Source organism: Pteronotus mesoamericanus, unplaced genomic scaffold (genome assembly GCF_021234165.1).
Source record: "Pteronotus mesoamericanus isolate MK-2021 breed Mesoamerican mustached bat unplaced genomic scaffold, CSHL_Meso_final contig_90, whole genome shotgun sequence".
Taxonomy (NCBI): Eukaryota; Metazoa; Chordata; class Mammalia; order Chiroptera; family Mormoopidae; genus Pteronotus; species Pteronotus mesoamericanus.
In genome coordinates this window covers 2,385,880-2,400,269 of record NW_026555277.1, presented here as the reverse complement: position 1 = coordinate 2,400,269, position 14,390 = coordinate 2,385,880, and the positions used below count along the sequence as shown (strand labels likewise).

General features: G+C 38.2%; 1 protein-coding gene across 1 annotated transcript in view; it reads left to right on the top strand.

Annotated features, from left to right (window-relative positions):
- The window catches only part of COL4A3 (collagen type IV alpha 3 chain), a 122,838-nt gene extending 112,658 nt beyond the window's left edge, over positions 1-10,180 (top strand). The window contains exons 46-52 of the mRNA XM_054585603.1: positions 9-134; positions 932-1,030; positions 3,297-3,509; positions 6,868-7,045; positions 7,173-7,287; positions 8,541-8,713; positions 9,225-10,180. Of these exons, the coding sequence (XP_054441578.1) occupies positions 9-134; positions 932-1,030; positions 3,297-3,509; positions 6,868-7,045; positions 7,173-7,287; positions 8,541-8,713; positions 9,225-9,309 (989 nt within the window). The 3' untranslated portion in view covers positions 9,310-10,180. The remainder of the gene's footprint in view (positions 1-8; positions 135-931; positions 1,031-3,296; positions 3,510-6,867; positions 7,046-7,172; positions 7,288-8,540; positions 8,714-9,224) is intronic.
- The last annotated feature ends 4,210 nt before the right edge of the window (positions 10,181-14,390 follow it).

The following is a 14,390-nucleotide window of genomic DNA, read 5'->3' as shown; positions in this document are numbered from 1 at the left end:
GTCAACAGGTGTACGTGGCGACCCTGGCACAGTCACAGTCATCTCCCTTCCAGGAAGTCCAGGGCCACCGGGCCCAGCTGGACAACCGGGGATACAAGGAGATCCCGGGCCACCGGGGCCACCGGGGCACCCAGGTGTGGGGCAGGCAGCGTTGACTTGGGTCCCTAGGAAGCGGCTGAACCAGCCAACAGTAATTCACAGAAAACGTTACACATTATATTCCAATGAGCTTTAGAATTGAGCTCATTTCACTCTTCACCAGCAAATATAAGACCTTTTGAATCTACTAAAAGCTATTGTGCATAGTATAAACTTGAGAAAATACACTTTAGGGCACTTAAGGGTTTGTTTTTATTAAGGTAAAAGTATTATATGTCTTCTCTAACACTGTTAGTCATACAGTTCTATTTCTATTTGACTGCCTTCTATGTATTGATACTTTCTAAAACTGTGTATAGCACTTGGAAAAGTAGTACATACAAATGGATCCTTCATCTTAGGAAAGCTTCTCAAAATATTGGTGTATGAAAATTGAACTAACACCTTTATATAGGTTTAGCATATTTTAAGTCTTCTGAATGAAAATTATGTTCTAAGTTTGCTTGAATTACCTGGGAGATAACATAGTATTTGGTCAATACAAGGGAATAGTGAATTCCACAGCATAAACCAAAATGGCAGCACAATTTAAATATGCTGTATTTCATATACTCCTAGTTCATTTTTAGGGGGGCTTTTCCCCTGGAAACTAGGATATAACAAGTTGGATGACCAACTGTCCCAGCTTGCCCAGAGCTGAGAGTCTGCTCTCACTGCTGAAACGGGGGAAGTCCCAAGTTAACTGAGATGGCAGACCACCCTACCTCTTATCCTATCTGAACTATTCAATGCAGTGTTGTTTTTTTTTTGTGTGTGTGTTGTTTTTGTATAGGACCCTGTGGGCCAAGAGGTAAACCAGGCAAGGATGGAAAACCAGGAATTCCTGGACCACCTGGAGACAAAGGCAACAAAGGTCGTAAAGGAGAGCGAGGTAAACAGCCAGTGTGTCTTTCACGGAAGGAGTGCTGTTTCAGTAGACAGAGAAGTCGTGTTTCAATATGCGACTACCTGCAATAGTAATCTAGTCCTTCCAGTTTGTGTTGTTCAGATTGGACTAAAAACCAGCAGTAAAATGTTCATTTAGAAGAAGAAAATTCAAGAGTTATTGAAATGTACCATTGTTCTTACCTCCCAACTGGGAAGATGTACTCCAGATTTTTAGCCTGAGGCCCTAATGAAGCACTAATTCTATTTTCAGAAAGGCCAGTACTGTTTTCTATTTACAGGAGTACTTAGTTAATAACATCTACTTATAGAAGTGGTATACAAGTAGAGAAATATTATCTGGATATAAACAGAGGAACAACTCAATATCCTTACTTAGGAAAGCCATGTTTTAACTACGCCATTCTTGAATACAGTTCAACTCCTGAGTATATTGGAAAAGGGCCTCTTAAATATTTGTTTGAACATAAATAAGCTCTATGTTCACCTGGATCAAAATCTACCTATTGCAAGTTTCAAAAGCACCTCTTAGAAAACACCTAGATATCCAAATCTTATTATTTAGGATTGCTGACTTTAAAATGAGTTCTGTGATTTCCCAACTTTCTGATATATGCCCAGATCTACTATAATCAAACTGTAAAGTCTAGAGATTAAAACCTTTAAAAGTTCAAATATGTTAATATTTCTATTAAATTCATAACCACTCATAATTCAGTATTGTTGAGTGTACTTTACAGCACTAATTCACTTTCCTTCAAATGTGTTTTCAAAGCAGTAAAAAAATCAAACGTCTAATAATTCTATGAATTAAAAAATGTTCATTGACCAAGTCAGTGTTTCAGAACGGGACCACAGCAAGGACAGAGGTCCTACAATACACATTATATTTGGAGATAATTAGCAAGTACACATAGTTAATCCTAATGTTACAAAGGGCCTCATAAGAATGAGAAAGGGATCTAAGAGTCAAACAACATTGGCCTAAACTAAGAGCTTTAGCTTTTCTTGGATGTGTAGACAATCTTTGTATAATAATGCGCCCAAGTATGTCACACCTGGCTAATCACTTCATAGTTCAGTGGAGACCTGAAGGTACCTTCAGCTTGGAGCCAGTTATAGCCCCGTGCAAGAGAAGGTAGACACTAGGAACAGTGAAGACACCTTCCATATATGATTTATTAAAAACATGGCAATTTGGACTTTTCAAGTAATATGACTTTGAAGAATTTGGATATAGACTATTTTTAATTTCAAAGAATGAACCAAGGTCCCAGAAGAAGACAAGAACAGGTGGAGAGACTGAAAAAAGTATAATATTGGAGATTTCACAAATCCTTGTCAAAAGCATTGACTTAAAATTGACATTAAACTACTGCCTGACTCCATGGAATGATGGTTAATGAGGAAAAATATCAACACCTCTTTGGACTAGGTAGGCCAAAAATCCAAGTCTCTGCCATCCTTAGAACTCTAAAGAACCATCACCCAAATCAGGTTGGGGTGGGGTGGGGTGCAGCGGCAGCAGAAATGGATCAAGGGTGAGGGGGTTGGTTAGCCTGTGCCAGTATGATTTTTTTTTTTTTTAAAAAAGGTATTTGATGAAGAGCGAACAAGAGAAAGGAAAAAAAGGATAGGTCCCGGGTCCTTATTTAGAAAGTGACAAAAGTGTATTTAGTCTACTCCAAAAATGCAGAGAAACTACAAAGTGAAAAAAGAACTTTGGTTTTAACTCATATAAATAAACTCTTGCCTCAGTTAAAAAAAGCCTTCTGTTCTGATTTGCCTTACTCATTGATCAAAAACTTTCTTAAGTTTTGAACTTTGCACCTTTGAAAGGAACTGTCAATGTTTTCCATGTTTATTAAAATTATGAAAAGCCTGTGTAATTTATCTTAAATTGATTTTCAAATTATAGACACTTGATTCCTTGTTCCCAACACTGTAAAATATTCACTTATGCCCAAAAGATGAACAAAAAACCTACCAGAGGCAGACCGCTGTGCTGGGCACCACAGGGAAATAAAGACCTGATGTCAGAAAATCCATCACAAGCTATACACAAACATGTATAATAGGCATTGTATGGCATTAGTCAGCATTTACTAATATTGTCTGGCTGTTTTACAAGCCACTGTTCTTTGTGACTCCTTACTATATTTGGGCTTATCAGATATACATAAACATTTGAATCAGTACTTTGGAAAAACAAGTTTCAGGTTGCATTGCAACATGGATGACATTTCTTGAAGGACTTCCTGGATTCGATGGACTGCCGGGTTTGAAGGGGAAACCAGGCGACACTGGACCACCTGCAACCAGAACCACGATGAGAGGCTTCATTTTCACCCGGCACAGTCAGACCACAGCAATTCCTTCCTGTCCAGAAGGAACAGAGCCACTTTACAGTGGGTTTTCTCTTCTTTACATACAAGGAAATGAACAAGCTCATGGACAAGACCTGGGTAATGTGCCAGTCCCAGTTCCTAGTTACTTTGTTGCACATACAGATTGTAAGTTTTTCCAGCATGGGGTACTTCTCTCTGACACAAACAACCTTGGGTACCTCAGAGCACTTTTTAAAGAGTAAACAAAACATTAGCTTCAGGTCTGATTTTTTATTCTGAGATGTAAAGCCCTTCTGAATTAAAGTACAGTTGACATACAATATTAGTTCCAGGTGTAGAACATAGTGGGATTTCACATTTATATACCTTACGAAGTGATCACCACAGAAAGTCCATTATCCATCAGTCGCCATACAGTTATTGTGATATTACTGATATTATTAATATTCCCTGTTGTACTCTACATCCCCATCACTTATTTGTAAGTTTGTACCTCTTAATCCCCTTAACTTTTTTGCTCATAACCCCACACCCCAATCCTCTGGCAGTTATCAGTTTTTCTATATCTGTGGGTTGATTTGCTTTGTTTTTTCATTTCTTTAGTTTTTTAGATTCCATGCCTATGGGAAATGATAGTGTTTGTCTTTCTCTGACTTTAGCATAGTCCTCTCTAGGCCTTTCCATGCTGTCGCAAATGGCAAAATCTTTTTTTTATGGCTGTGTAATATTCCAGTTTGTGTGTGCACACATGCACACACACATCCACTTCTTTATCCATTCATCTAGTGATGAACACCTAGGTTGCTTTAATAACTTGGCTACTGTAAATAATGCTGCAGTAAATATAGAGGTGCATTTTCTTTTTGAATTGTTCCACTTCTGGGGGCTAATCTGAAGAAAAGAATTGCTGGGTCCTTCTTTGTCTCTTGTTATACAGCCTTTGTTTTAAAGCCTTTTTGTCTGCTGTAAGTATTGCTATCCCAGCTTCTCTCTTCATACTACATTTATAAGTGGTTGGTCTACTATCTTTACTATATGTTTGCCTTTACCAGTGAGATATTTCTTTATTTATTTTCTTATTTCTAGTTTTGGCCTCTTATTTTGCACTTAAAGAATTCCCTTTACTATTTCTTGTAATGCTGGTTTAGTGGTGATGAACTCCTTTAACTGTTGCTTGCCTGAGAAAATCTTGATCTCTCCTTCAATTCTGAATGACAACTTTATTGGTAGAGTATTCTGGGTTGTAGGTTTCTTTTGTTTCATCATGTTGATTATATCATGCCACTCCCTTCTGACCTGAAAGTTTCTGTTGACAAATCAGTGGACAGTCTTAAGGGAATGGCCTTGTATGTAACTAGTTGTTTTTCTCTTGCTGCTTTTAAGATTCTCTTTAACTTTTAACAACTTAATTACAATGTGTCTTGGGATGGGTCTCTTCGGGTTCATCTTGTTTGGGACTCCGTGCTTCCTGGACTGGAATGTCTGCTTCCTTTGCCAAGTTAGGCAAGTTTCAGCCATTATTTCTTCAAATAGCTTTTCTGTCCCTTTCTTTCTCTTTCTCTTCTCCTTCTGGGACCTCTATGATTCTAATGTTAGTACTCTCGGTGTCCCAAAAGTCCCTGATGCTTTCTTCATTCTTTTTAATTCTTTTTTCCTTTTGATCTTCCATTTGGGTAATTTCCACTGGCCTGTTTTCCTGATTGCTGATCCATTCTTCTGTGTTATGCGATTTGATGTTGATTCCCACCGGTGAATTTTTCATTTCAACTGTTATATTCTTCAGTTCTGATATGTCCTTACTTAGAATTTTTATGTATTTGTTTAAGTCGTTGAAGTTCTGATTGAGTTTTTTCATTTGTCTGGACAGTTGAATGAGCATCTTATGACTGTTACTTTGAGCTCTTCATTTAGTAGACAGCTTACCTCGGTTTCACTTAGTTCTTTTTCTGGGGTTTTGTCCTGTTTTTTTGTTCAGAATATATTCTTTCCTATCCTCATTTTGCCTGTTTCTATGTATTGTATTAGGTAGATAAGCTAAATCTCCTGGTCTTGAAAAGTGGCCATATTTTCTTGTGGAACCCTTACTTAGAAAATGTTCCCCTTGTCACCAGAGCCAGGTGCTCTAGAGGGTGTACTAGCATAGCTTCCTGCTGTGGCAGGGCCACAGCTTCTATGGACACACTAGCAGGCAAGGCTGGTATCTGGCCTGCGGGCTGTGAGGCCTGGCCACACTGTGGCAGGCTCACTGGAGTACAGGGCAAGGCTTTGATGCGGCTGGCTGCAAAGCCCACCCCCACTGAGTGATACAGCCCATTCAGTGTGGTAGGGCAGGAAGTGCTTTGGAGGGATGCTACCCTGGGTAAGTCCTCAGGGAAAAGCCCCGGTGGGGTAAACAGTGTTAGCAAGGTTAATGGACAGTGTCAGATATGGCACCTGCCAGTGTCAGACCAGCTAGGTTAAAGAAAGGCAAAAAAAAAAAAAAAAAATGGCACCCACCAGCACCTCTGACACAAGCAAATTCCAACAGATCCCCGTCCCTCCAGCACGCACCCTAAAATTAGTCAATATATCACCTTCACGTATAACCTAGCTGCTTTTCAAACTGCTTCCTCTGTGCCACAACTCGGAAAGAGCACAACCTGGGTTTTCTATAGCCCTTTGGCTCTCCCAGATGTAAGCCTCACTGGCTTTCAAAGCCAGATGCTATAAGGGCTTCAATTCCTGGTTCACGTCAACCAGGCGAGGGCTCAGACCCTTCGCTTTTCGGGGGTGACCTCCGCTGTTGTGACAGCCCTCCCACTCGTGAGTCACTGCACAAGGAGCGGGCAGTAGGGTAGGTCTTGACGAGGCTTAGTCTCTACTCCTCCTACCCTTTTCAATGTGGCTTTTACTTTATACCCATAGTTGTAGAACATCTGTTCTGCTAGTCTTCAGGTGCTTCTCACAGAGAGTTGTTTTATATGTAGTTGCAGTTTTGGTGTCAATGAGAGGAAGGGAGCTCAGGATCTTCCTATTCTTCCATCTTGAACTTGAAGCCAGGAGCCTTGCTCTTGGATGCCAATTTAGCTTGTCCTGTTCAACAAAAACAATTTCACTTAAATTATCTTTCTGCTTTTTAATCTAATATGTTTTCTAAAGCTTTTCCTGGCTATTAGCTATTTTATACATATCAAGATCTGGGAATACTTTGAAGCAAAAACATTTTTCCTACTGACCTCCACCAGTCCTCAAGTCCTACACTGATTAGGGTGGGCCACGTAAATATTAAGGGTGGGAGAAAGAGAATTTGTTTGCACCTGTTGGATCTTTGATTCCTATCATTATTAAAACTTCCATAATACATTTTGCAATAATTCTTTCATGTCATCTTTCTTCAGTTTTTGCCATAGGTTGTTTTCATTAGCCTCTATTTAGTAACAATATTCAAAATAATTTTAATTTACTGAATGTGATCCCCAATCTGATGTTTTATTAGGAACTCTTGGAAGCTGCCTACAGCGATTTACCACAATGCCGTTCTTATTCTGTAACATCAATGATGTATGTAATTTCGCATCTCGAAATGATTATTCGTACTGGCTCTCAACACCAGCTCTGATGCCAACGGATATGGCTCCAATTACTGGCAGGGCCCTGGAGCCTTATATCAGCAGGTAAAAATTCAATCCCTTAGTTTTGTGATGGAACTAGATGAATTACTTCCTGTGTAATCTAACTGTAGGCAGCACACCACAGTTCAGAAAGCAATGATGCCACCATATCTTTTGTTTCATGTGACAGGTGCACCGTCTGTGAAGGTCCCGCCATTGCCATAGCCATTCATAGCCAAACCACTGATGTTCCCTCATGTCCTGATGGCTGGATTTCTCTTTGGAAAGGATATTCCTTCATCATGGTAAGAAAAAAAGGAACAGCAAATTCATAACAAAGACTGCTTATAGACTGCTGAATGCCCCCAAAATGATGTATCTGATAGCAATACACAAAATATGTCACAAACATTTGCTTAAAATCTGAAAATATACCCTCTTTTTAAAAAGCAGTAAGTTGTTTTTTGGCAAATAATAGAGCATTTAAAAAAAGAGACTTCTCAGGAGATTACCCACAAATTCTAAATAAGACACTTAGGTGAACAGTACCTACAGTATTGGTAATAAAATGTCTGTTCTTTAATGTGGCACATATTTTATATACATCCTCCACAATCCTTATGAAAACCCTGCAAGGTAGTTTCTATCATCTATAGATTTACCACAAAAAAAGGTATTTTCTCCAAGGTCTCACAACTAGTAAGTGGTAGAGCTAGGACTTATACCCAAGTTTCTCTGTTCCAAAATCTTTATACCTTAGTTTCCTTTGAAATTCACAGGAAGATGGAAACTAAAAGAGAGAGAGAGCCTTTTAAAAAAAATTCCTCAGATGTAAGTGCTAAATGAAGAAATTTATGAACTGACCATCTATAAGTCTGATAGCTGCACATACATGGTTAGTGGTTATTCATATTCTGTATGAATATTCCTCCTTATTTACTCAGTTGTCCATTCTTTCAATTATGAATTCAATAAGTATTTATTGAACACCTACCATATGGCATAAGCACTAAGGATACCAGCCTTGAACCAAGTCCTGCCCTCAGAGCTTATATCCTAGTGGAGAAGGTAGACAATCAGCAAGAAGACACAATAACAGTAACAAGCACGGATGGTGAACGCTACTCTGAAGGGCGTAACGCAAGATAAAGCAGAGAGACTTGGGTTCAAGTCCAAGCTTTACCAAGGAACATGCAACTACTATTCAAATCTCTACAGTTTCTGGTTGGCTTCATGAAACCCAGAAATAATGTTCAGGGTTATTCAAGCCTTTGGAAGTTTATATTTAAGCAGATCCCTAAACGACAATAAGAACCAGTCACACCTGGGGGAAAAGAGCATTCTAAGTAGAAGAAACAGCTTTTACTTTCTTTTTGATGACTATAGTAGCTCAACTTGGAAGTAACTGACATGCTAACAAATCTAAGCAAGGACGCATAAGTTAATTCCTGCTTTTTTTTTTCCTTGTCATCTATTACAAAAACAAAAAACAAAGCAAAGCTTTGAATATTTCAACACCATACACAGAATTCTTATTTGGATATTTTTATTGTGCTAGTTTACAAGTGCAGGTTCCGAGGGCGCAGGGCAAGCACTGGCATCCCCTGGGTCCTGCCTGGAAGAATTCCGAGCCAGTCCATTTATAGAATGTCATGGAAGAGGGACATGCAACTACTATTCAAATTCCTACAGTTTCTGGTTGGCTTCCTTAAACCCAGAGAGAATGTTCAGGTAATTATTCAAAGTCATGCTGAATCTAATGACTCAACTGCAGAACTATTAAAAGGTTGCCTATGTTAGATTTTCATTATTTGAAAAATCTCACATGCCAATAAAATCCTATTTAGCTTGGCACTTCCAGTTTACAAGACTCAACAGGTAGCCTGGTTTTGTACCACTATAGCAACAAAGGCATCTCTAGATGTATTTAATATATACATACAAATTTATAGTAAATTACTAAATAAAACCACTAAATGATATGCTAATCTTAATTTATTGTATTGAAAGACTTAAGACAGATTATTTAAAAAACAAGGTTAGTTTTCATTAACAAAGATGATCCGTATGATTCCTTAGTGCTATCAAGATACAACTAAAAATCATAAAACATTGACAATGTATCAGAAATGCACCTCCTATACTAAAAGTTTAGATGAGCTACAATATGTATTAATAAAATTCAAATCCAACAAGCACTCCCTTTATATCTGTAAGTTGGTGATATTTTTTGTTTTTTCAGAAAACCTATTCCATCTACTGTGAAAGCTGGGGAGTTAGAAAAGATAATAAGCCGATGCCGGGTATGCATGAAGAGAACACAGTGAAGAAATTAAAAAAAAAAAAAAAAAAGGAACTGTTATTTTTTTCATCCTAAATAACAAGTAATGATGCAGAACACCTATTTACCTATTTTTCTCTAACCAAACAATACCATTCTAGAATGGCTTGGTACAAAGTTTCTGTTTGTTTCCCCACACACAAAAGCATTTCTTTTTTCTTCTGTGATACTGGTTTCTAAATCTGTTTCAAAGTTCTCCATGGCAAGGCAGCAGAGTTTTCACAAAAAACCACTGAAATTGTATTCCACTTGTATCCAATGCACTACCTAAATGGTAACTGTATAAAGTTTGTGATACAAGTGAAGACCTACTTGGCCCATTAAATTCCCAAGATGTGCCCCCTTCTATTTCAGTCTTTGAGACTCAGGGAGGGCACTTTAGTATTAGATTGCCCCACCACCTACTTTCTAAGACTTTAGGTCTTAAGCAGACGAGATGTGCGCAAGTGGAGGACACACATTATTGATGAAACTGGACCTTCGGATCTGTTAATTAGCCTCGGGCTGGAGAGGACTGGAATCAAACTGAAGTTCGTGGATTTTCTATGGCTTTTTTAAACAAACGCAATAGTAAGGCTAAAAGAGGGGTTCCCTGAATGGAATCACAATAGCCCTGGAAACACTGTACGGTTTTGTTTAGTATTTTTTAAGTCTTTTGGTTTGTCCAGTGCATTCATGTCACTGCAGCAATACGGCCTGCTCCTATTCCAAGTAGGTACAATTTTTACCCTTAGTGAATTAATTTTAATAGAATTTTTACACATGTACTCAGAGCTGTGTCTAATTTTAGCTTTTCTTTCACCAGCACTCCCACACAAATAACAAGAGAACAACTTACTAGGTGTAGATGTGTACTTTATCCCCATCCCTATAAATGTTGGTGCATATACTTAAGTTCAGTAATCCATGAAAGAACTTAAGGCATTTGTTGGCCAGTAAGGTTCAGAATATTTTTCCTTTGCTTAAAATATTCCATTTAACTTGGATATTTAGAGATTCCTTTGTTACTTCCCTAATTCCTTTTTCGTAAAAACATGTTTTTCAAACCGTATTAAGAAAGCCCATTGTGTAAAAATCTAAATGTACTAATTGTATAGCTTGCCAGCTGTCTTAAAACTTGCTTTTCGGTGTGTCGATACATTCCCAAGGTTACTTAATTCAACTTAACAAGCATTTTCTTCAGCACCAAGCCATACTGCAGGCACTGCACTAAATTATAGAAATATTAAGGCAGCGGGGGTGGGGGGCTGGGGGAGACTTGTTTCTGATTCTCGTGCTAACATCCTGGAAAAGGTTAGCTTCCTGTTTCTGTTAGGGACCCCACATATCTGAGCTGTTTCCCCCCTTCTCTTCCTTTATCTCTGTCCTAATATTTCATCGTAATTCAGCAGGCCTCAAGAAAAGTTTAAAAGTAAGATCTATGCCCAGGATTTCTAGCTTCTCCTAGGCTAGCTTTTTCTAGGCATCGCAGACCTCGGTTTGGGCAATGTTAAGAAAACAAAGCTCTGCAAAACATTAACAACCACTTATACTTGATGGCAGCACTGTCTGGTGAGTCTCAGAAGTCAGGCATCCTAAGAGAAAACTCTGAGGATGTTTCCCAACCCACCTAGGTGGAGTTGGTGGTGCTAATACTTAAATTCAGGTTTTACTGCTTCAATCTCAGTTACTTTGGACGTGAGGATGCGGCCCCAGAGGGCGGCACAGGCTGTGACCTGGGCCCACAGCCTCCACTGCTCATGTGACTGCTGCGGCGCCATTTTTACATTTAAGCTAAGAAGTGCATTTTCCTTAGAATACTTATTTATACTAATACTTATTTATACCTAATATTAAGACTCTTTGCTCTAAATATATCCTACTGTCCCAACTGTACTGTAATTGCATAGAGGGCTGCCAGATCTCTACAAACCCTCTATAGACTAGATGCTGGACCAGCAGCATCTGGGAACTTGTCACAAACGCAAATTCTAGGGCCAACCCCACACCTACAGATTCAGAAACTCTGGGGGTGAGGTCCAGAAATCTGTTTTAGCAAGCCCTCCAGGTGATTGCCAATGCATGTAAAGACAGAAAAACTGCTCTAGGCAAACACCCAGAAAAACAATTCTCCAGGCAGCTACCAGGTGTAGCGCACCACAGTTGTTCCACCTGTGCCTCTTTCAAATCCAAAAGCACAGATGAACTTGAGGTTATCTAACATCACTACTATGAAAAAGCCTTAGATTGGTGCTAATGCCAAATGACTGGCTCCCGCTTGTCCCCTAGCCTCCTCCCTCACTTGCCCTCTCATTGGTGTTTAACTTCCGAGGAAGACAAGTGATGCTAAATTCCAATGAAGCCATATTACCAGCTGCTCAATCGCAGTTCTAAGGCTGAGCATTAAAACACAGCTCATGTGCATTTCTTTCTAGACCTTTATGAATAGCTTAAGATTTAACTTTGTAGATAAAATGTTAAGTACCTTGTGTCTTTTAAATGTGGGGCTTCAACTTTGGAATTAGTATGCTCAGATGTCTTTCTGCAAGATAAATATTATTAAATAAATTATTTATAAAAGTATTACAATACTAAATTTGAATTTTATTGCTAATATAACTTACAAAGATTCTTCTATGCATCAAATGCAACTGACTGATACTAAACTTAATATTTACTGTATAACCAACTAAAATATATTTAAAATATATTGAATATTTTATATTATATCTTGACAAAATTACAATGTTGTAAAGTACTAATAGTTCTGTAATTATAGCTAAAATACAATTTTATTGTATTGTCTAGTAATAAAATGGAAAAACTTATCTGGTCTTATTTCTTCAAAATGAAAATAATTTATTTTGAATTTTAAAAATATATATTCACTCTAAAATCAATAGACAGTACAGAAGTTAACACACTGTGGACATGTTTTCATATCCATAGGCAAGAACTAATCATTATTTGCATGGATATACTACATAAGTCAATGAATCCCCAACTGATGGACACTTAATTTAGTTTTAGTATGCACATGCTGTACATGTTTCATTTCACATATCCAATTATTTCCTCAAGATAAATCTCTAGGAGGAAAATTGCAGCATGAAAGGACTCACAATCTTAGGATACACACACATATGCGCGCACGCGCACTCTCTCTCTCTCTCTCCCCCCCGCCTCCCCCCGCCACGACGCCCCACAGGGAGAGAGGAAGAATTTCCAGCTGCATGAACAATATAATGGAAACAGCCCGTAAGGGCTGTTAGGACTTGGGGGCATACAGTGTCCCGTGATTTGGTTTCAGTCCATCCCAATGTTGACGAACAAGGTACTGATTTTTCCTTGTGCTCTTACCAATATTGGACATTGCTGTTCTTTTACAATTTTACCTATCTCATTTTAATATTTTGCTCATATCAGTGAGGTTGAACATGGTCAATTTTAATTAGTATTTTTTACTAGGACTTATTTTTATTTTCCCGTGAAGACCTAATCATATATTTGCTCATTTTCTGTGGAGATGTGTAAGGAGTTTTTACAAATCAATAAAAAAAAGTATAGGTTATGGAAATTATGGTTCATATACTTTGATAACGTTTCCCATTTATAATACTACTCCTCATTTGAGAAAAAAATACTCATAAAACTTCAAATGTAGAGAACTGGTAAAGAACACTTTTAATACACTAAATATGAAATCTCATGATTACGGAACTTACAGGCTATGTTGAATGGTAATAAAGATATAATTAAAGGAAGAAACAGAATGAACAGTAATCCTAGGTAATAATTCTAAGACCAAGAAAATTGTTGCTTAAATAAACATCTGAGAATCACTCCCATAATTGGGCCAAAAAATTTTAGCCTGTAAACATTTTGAGTCAAAATATACTGATCCATTTTAATAAACTTATTTTTTACGGCTCGCAAGTAGAAAAAGAAATGTTGTGTTTGAGCTCATTCTACTTTATAAGACTGGAAAGGAAAATTTTGATCAGTCTCTAATGGATTCTTAGCAACCTAATGACAGCAAATGCAGAACACGAAGAGCACTAAGAGAGCCTAATTCACTTCGCCCTAATCCCAGGTCTGCCTCCTGGAAACTAAGGGACAAGCAAACACAGAGGAAAAGTAAGTAATGTTTTGAATAACCAGGCTAAATTTAAACAACTTCAGATAAATATTACCCTCTCTAGATTTTTTGTAGACTTTATGGTGTTTTCTAAAAGCTCTGACATTGCTCAAAACCTTTTTAGAACTATTGCTTTGGAATTATCCTCAATTCCAATTTTTCAGTCAAACAAGGAAATAGGTCCCATTACTCCCAAGACTTACAACATGTTCAATATGCTTGGCTGCACAGTAAACATCCATGATGAGCGAGATAAAGACTTTGGTTTCAAACACAGAACTTTATAAGGCGACTAAATGGCAATGAAAAAAAAATTCAATAAACATTGAATTTTTAAAAATAAAACGGCTGCACAAATTTTTTTTTAAACACAGAACTTTAAATCTGGTAGGGGAAAATAAGACAAATATAACATTGGACAATGTGTTGTGTTTTAAGAAATGACAAACAGTGGTTCAAAACTGGAGGCTTCAATAGGGTCCCTTAAGGGCTGTTAGGACTTGGGGGCATACAGTGCCCCGTGATTTGGCTTCAGTCCATCCCAATGTTGACGAACAAGGTACTGATTTTTCCCGCGGAAAGTAAGAGGGTTAGATCCAGAGAGAGCTCTCAGGAGCTTACGGCATTGAAACCTAAATCCTTCGGGATTCTCACCTTGAAGGATTAAGGGAGTCAGGCAGAGCCGGAGCCACTGTTAAGGAAAGACGTCTGGAATTAGCCTAAAGAGCCATCAAAATTAAAGTGTGTAAGAATCACTTGCAGTATAGTGTCACCGGAGGGAAAGGCATGGGGGTCGGTGGTAAAGGCGTGGACCAAATACACGGCGACGGATGATTTGACTTCGGGTCACACACAATGCAAGAAGAGATGATGGATTACAGAATTGTACCCTTGAAACCTACATAATTTTACTAACCAAGGTCACCCCAACAAATTTAATTTTTTAAAAA